Genomic DNA, 6,320 nt, shown 5'->3' with positions numbered 1-6,320 from the left:
AGCTCATAGGACAAGCCTCGCATTGAAAAGGTTTTTCAATTGCTTCTAGAGATACTAGTCCTTTACATTTGCTATAGTGGCACTCCCACCCGTGCACTTTATCGAAGGTGCGGTCGCAATTGGCGCAACACCATACAATTAGATATTCCAGGTGGTGTAACTTATTATGATTATCTAGTCTTCGAGGCGCATCAAATGACAAGTTTAGTCCTTTTTCCGAGCATATTGGACAAATTTTATCCCTAACAAACGGCACATAAATCTTCACCGGCGCAGTATCCATATTCGTAGCCAAGTTCGTAGCCAAATCGTCATCTGAGGTCCCCTGTCCAACGGTCAAGACCGTCACGGAGTTCCCGGGACCTGGTAACTCCGCGTCCGAGGCCGGGGTTTGGTTGTCACTATCCATAATGAAAAGGGAATATTTATCTGCGCAAACAAATCCAAATACCAGGAATATTCATTACCAGGTGCAGTCCAAGTTGTCAACAAGCATATATGATCCCACAGCTATAGCGGGTAATATATTAGTGAATGCTACGCATTTCGATTTTATAATATTCACAGATCTGCTCTGTTAACGGTAAGTATACCAATTTGGTAGAATTTATTAGATAAGCATTCCATATATTCCCGAATATTCCAGCTGTATATTCGGTATGCTCCTCCCAGGATAGCTTGCCCCAATTAGATCAGGGGTCGAGCAAAGATTTGTGAACGAATATATAACATAAAGTATATATCAAGAATATATACTTATATTTCAATATTGCGGCCTCGTCGCAACGGGCGGCCGAAGATCAGCCAATGCCCAATCATTTTGTGCATCTCGTGGGCTATATATGTATAATTAGAATAGCTCCATCATTTCTAGATGAAAAGGCTAGAGTCTGGCCCTCTAGCATAGCCCGCGAGACTCGTGCACTCGCGCCGGCATAGCTAAGACAGCTTATGCCAAATTCATCAAGGGCGCCGGCACACCGAGCGAAAACGGTCATTTTGTCCGTAAAGATGAGGATAGTCGATAACCCTGGTGCGACTAGGAAAGTTAATAATTCGCTAACACCCATGGTGTGCCATTCCATGTCTTATATTTATTTATTTTTAGTTAATATGAGATGAGTAGGAGAATCACCAGGGCCTCGGATGCGGCCGCGCGCATGGCCTCTGAGCAGGCCAGTGCGTCCCCGAGTGCGGCGGTCGTGGCTGAGCTGAATGCCGAAGAGCTAGGGGGCGTAGGTGAAGGGGCTACCTCAAATGCCGCAAGATCTGAACGGAGGCAGAACCACCCTAACCTCCGTCGCACTGTACGCGAGGGTTGCCGAATTTGGGACTTTGAGCAAGTTGAAGTAGCAGCTGCTGCTAGAGACCACTTGGAGTGTCCCATATGTTTAAGACAAGGCATGCGAATGCTGTGTTTGAGCGCTAAAAACCTTGAAAATCATTGTAGCGATAGACACAAAGCCATTTAGTTGACATGGAAGTGTAGAAAGTGTAATAAAAGTTACAGCAGCGCTCATGGATTGCGCATACACGATCATCAGTGCAAAGGTACAGAGACAGAAGCACCTTGTTTGACTTTCAAATGTGATGAATGCGGATCCTCATTTAATACTCAAATGGGCCTGTCTCAACATGAACGCCTGCAGCACCCACAAGTGCGTAACGAAAAAAGAAAAAAGCAGGCCCAGGGTACTGGCAGAAAAGGTCGACTGCCTACCCTACTCACGGATCAAGAGTTTGAACAATTAAAACACTACGACAGAATTTATCAAGGTCACCGACAAATAAATGCTGAGATCCGGCAGCATTTTCCTTACTTAACATGTAAACAAATTAGTGACCTTAGGAGAAGAATAAATCGAGCGCAAAATACAACGAGTAGTGATAGTGATAACGAAAATGACAATGTAAATATTGACGAAAGCGGAAATGATCGTGAAAACGAAAATCAAGGCGTGAATATTATTGTAAATGAGAATAGAGATGAGAACGAAAATGCAAACGAAAACGAAGACCTGACTATGAACGTAAATGAAATTCCAAATGAAGACAGTAACGACAACGATAAAATAATTTTCAGAAAGAAAATACACCGACTTCGAAATGCACTAAAAAGTATAAAATAATTTCTATTTCCTAATGAAGTAATTTCTATTTCTTTGAAACATACAATTACGTCACAGATATGAATTAAACCTATTTACTCGTTAGACAGTATATTAAATACATTTCAACCTTTTCGGAGGCGGCGCAAAATTAAAAGATTTTTTTGAACATGTCAACCTTTGGACAGCCGAACATAGGCAAAGCTTGTATAGCTATTTTTTTTTCTATGCATATAACTCGACAGCACGCCGCGAAGTAGGTGTTAATGCGTATAAAATGTAACTATGGTCTATCTAGCCCTTTGCGGACGGGACGGTTCGAAGTGAACCGTGGGGCCGAGCTCCTGCCGCGATAGTCATTAAAAATTGCCGGCGTATATTTCTGCCTAAACGCGGTTTTCGTTCATAGCATTCCAAGTCAAATTCTGGACATATTATATGTACATGCACAGATTTACGTGCATGAACACATGTACGCGTTTCTCGGCTCAATCAACTGTTTTCGCCAAACGCATAAATGAGTTCTTCGGCCAATTTGATGATTTACGCAGAACGCATATATGCGGCGGTAGTCCGCAAAGGGCTATATTCATAGAGTATGCAACGGAAAGACTTGATCGCCGCATATACTATAAAACTAGAGCCCATCTGTCGCAAATTTGGTAATTCCCGCGTCGTGGGCTCCGTTTATAGGTTCTTAGATCCATGGCTTCTACACGCGAACGAAGTCGATTCAATTTCATTTATATCAGAAACGTTGATCAAATGAAGATGCAGTCATTACATTTACGTATATTACCAGATATATCTATAATGGTTCGTATTCTTTCTCGGGATTTATTAATTTCCAATACGCCATACCACAATCAACTGGTTATTGGCAGCACCGTTTACTGAGGTATTTTTAATTTTGCGCCGCCTTCGAAAAAGTTGAAATGTATTTAATATACTGCCTAACAAGTAAATAGGTTTAATTCATATCTGTGACGTAATTGTATGATTCAAAGAAATAGAAATTACTTCATTAGGAAATAGAAATTATTTTATACTTTTTAGTGCATTTCCAAGTCGGTGTATTTTTTTTCTGAAAATTATTTTATTTCACGCTTTTTAGTGGAATGGGAAGAATTGTACAGGATACTGTGAGACAGTTCTTCCGGGCTTTTTTTGTCTGCGTAAATGCCATGAACATAATTAAGTAAAAGACAACATGGATATTCGTTTTTCAACTATTTTTGCAACAATAATCCTTTGCAACTAAAAAATGAAAAAATTTTTGATAATCGTATCAATGGGGAGTTAGACTCCACAAGATACAAAAGGCTTTGTTCCGATCGGACCACCCACCTAGGAAAAACCGCCGAACATGCATAGAAAAAATAATCCTTTGCAACTTAAAAATAAAAAAAAATGTTTATTAGAACGGTAGGGAGACTGTACCAAGCAATGGGAATAATACACCAACGTCAACGTGAACTCATCTTGCTGCATAAGTTGCGTGTCAAAGCGGCAAAGCTTAGTTAGTGTTTTGGTACAGTGCATTGTAATTGCCCTTTCTTGTCTTTCCCGTGCATAGCACGGGGCGTTCCACTAATAATAATAACAATAGTTATTTGCTAATATCACGAAAACTAAAGTTTTCCGTCAATTATGCATAAGGAAAAACTCGTTTAGAATCATGCTACTAATAACGTATTAGAAGGACATAAAAATCGTTCGAAGTTGGCTTCAAAAGTTAACAACAATTTCTGTAATATCTCGAAAACAAAAGTTTCCCGTCAATTTTGCAAGAGGAAAAAGTTGTCCAGAACCACGCCCCTAACAACATATTCAAAGGACATTAAAATCGTTCGAAGTTGATTTCAAAAGTTAATAACAATTTTTTTCGCTAATATCTCGAAAACTAAACATTTCCGCGAAATTTGTATATGAACAAAATTGTACAGAATCATGTCCGCGATAAGATATTGAAAGCGCACTAAAATCGAGAAAAGTTTATTTTAAAAGTTGCCGGTTTTTCTGCAATAACAACACTTTGCAATTAAAAAATGAAAAATTTTTTGATTATGGTACCAATGGGGAGTCTGAACCCACCAGATGCAAAAGGCTTCATTCCGATCGGTCAATCCAGTTAGGCGTAATCGGTGAACATATATAGAAAAAGAAAAAAGTTGTCGGTTGTTTTGCAATAACAACACTTTGTAATTAAAAAATGAAAAATTCTTTGATAATAGTACCAATAGGGAGTCAGCACCTACCATATGCAAAAGGTTTCATTCCGATCGGTGCATTCAGCTAGGTGCAATGCGCGAACATACATAGAAACAAGAAAAATGTTGCCGGTTTTTTTGCAATAACAACACTTTGCAATTAAAAAATGGAAAATTTTTTGATAATGATACCAATGGGGAGTCAGCACCTTCCATATGCAAAAGGTTTCATTCCGATCGGTCCACCCAGTTAGGCGTAATCGGCGAACATACATAGAAAAAAAAAAAAAAATATACTGATCGAATTGAGTAACCTCCTCCTTTTTCGAAGTCGGTTAAAAATGAAGCTGCTAGCATTAACGCGAGTGAAGAAAACAATAAAAATGAACACGTGCCTATCAGTATTAATCAAAATATAAATGAGAGTGAAAACGAATATGTCGAAGTGGTGTCATCCGATACAGATGAGTTCGTCGATGCGTCCTCAGAAATCCCTATATCGGAGGCGGTAGATAATACTCCCGCGCTAGTACCTGAAGAGGCCGATAATTATAAAACAGAGTTGATAGCGCAAATAAGGGAATCAGCTAGAATGGATGCGCGATGGGCAGCGACCCACGAAGCGATAATACGAGCATCCGACGAGGAATGCACGCATGACCAACTAGAAGAACTCCATCGACTAATTATAAAAGTATTACTTGATAATATATCATGCGAAGAAGAAAACCATGCAAAACGAAATATTAGCCGAAACAAAAATGATAATAATATGAGTAATAGAAGTAAAAATAATGTCGGCAATAATAATAATAATAAGCGTAATATTAAGAGTAGTAATAATAATAATAATAACAATAAATATAAAAACAATAATAGACGACCACGTACGCATGCTCAACGGAAAAGATATATCTATGCTAGGACGCAAGATATGTATAACAATTGCCCTAAAAAGCTATCAGACCTGGTTGTTGAGAATGACTTCTCGTTACTTGAGAAAACAGACTTACCTGAGAAAGATGCGGTCGCTAAACTCTACGATGAACTCTGGGGCCAAACAGGGCCAGAAAACATCGACTGGAATGTTGGCACCCCCGACACTTTATTGAGAACGAAAGATATCTTTAGACCTATAGAAGCCGTAGAAGTGCGAATTAAAATTAATAAGTTAGCCAACGATGTAGCATCAGGATTAGATGGCATTAAAAAGACGCATCTAAAGCTTCCAGATACTGATTATCTACTTGCCAAATATTTCAATTTGTTATTATTAAAATCCTATTATCCTAATGACTGGAAGCAGAATCGTACAACGCTGATCCCTAAGGTAGGAAGAGACCGCAGAGACGTTAAAAATTGGCGGCCAATTACCATTGGCTCGCTAGTAGGACGGCTTTTCTCTGGATTGCTGGATAAGCGATTACGCGCGTGTATAACGCAATACCCGAGACAGAAGGGATTCAGTGACGAAAATGGGTGCTATATTAACACTACAACCCTTAACTGTGCGATCAGAATGGCTAAGCAAATAGGTGGTGTTGTAGGAGTTACCGATATTGAGAAGGCATTTGATACGGTTTCGCATCCTGCGATTTCTAAAGCTCTTCAACGTAAAGGAGTACCCGAAATAGTGGTGTCATAGATCTCTAACATATATAAAGGCAGCGTAACCACAATCAGAACTGCAGGAGGAAACGTAAAAATACCGATAAAAAGAGGAGTGATGCAGGGCGACCCCTTATCGCCACTACTTTTTAATCTAACTATTGAACCCCTCATAGAAAGAATACAAGAAACGACAAATTGGGCATGCGATTATCGCTAGAAAAATGCACCGCTATTCAATATATATCTAAATCTAAAACTTACTATATACAAGACTCGAACATCTGGGTCAGAAATACTAAAATAGCGACCGCTGAGCCAGACGTGATAATTAAATATCTAGGTGCAAAAATAAAGCCCTGGCATGGATTAATTGAAAGTTTTGAACTCCAAT

The 6,320-nt window shown here is 39.2% G+C and overlaps 1 protein-coding gene across 1 annotated transcript; it reads left to right on the top strand.

The window, feature by feature from the left end:
* The first annotated feature begins 1,619 nt into the window (after positions 1-1,619).
* On the top strand, positions 1,620-5,963 carry LOC143266154 (uncharacterized). The gene is made up of 3 exons (XM_076541780.1): positions 1,620-2,030; positions 4,650-4,972; positions 5,198-5,963. Exons 1-3 carry the CDS (start codon positions 1,620-1,622, stop codon positions 5,961-5,963), a joined length of 1,500 nt encoding a protein of 499 aa, XP_076397895.1.
* Positions 5,964-6,320: the final 357 nt, after the last annotated feature.

This window comes from Megachile rotundata, unplaced genomic scaffold (assembly GCF_050947335.1).
Source record: "Megachile rotundata isolate GNS110a unplaced genomic scaffold, iyMegRotu1 scaffold0057, whole genome shotgun sequence".
Taxonomy (NCBI): domain Eukaryota; kingdom Metazoa; phylum Arthropoda; class Insecta; order Hymenoptera; family Megachilidae; genus Megachile; species Megachile rotundata.
Note: the sequence above shows the minus strand (reverse complement) of the source record. Positions and strands in the feature narration are given on the sequence as shown.

Bases quoted from the DNA above. Each gene is read 5' to 3' on its own strand.
- LOC143266154 (XM_076541780.1), top strand. From the start codon at position 1,620: ATGGGCCTGTCTCAACATGAACGCCTGCAGCACCCACAAGTGCGTAAC. The intron at 2,031-4,649 runs GTAAATGAAATT...CCTTTTTCGAAG, and splicing joins ACGAAGACCTGACTATGAAC to TCGGTTAAAAATGAAGCTGC. The intron at 4,973-5,197 runs GCATGACCAACT...AAACAATAATAG, and splicing joins GCATCCGACGAGGAATGCAC to ACGACCACGTACGCATGCTC.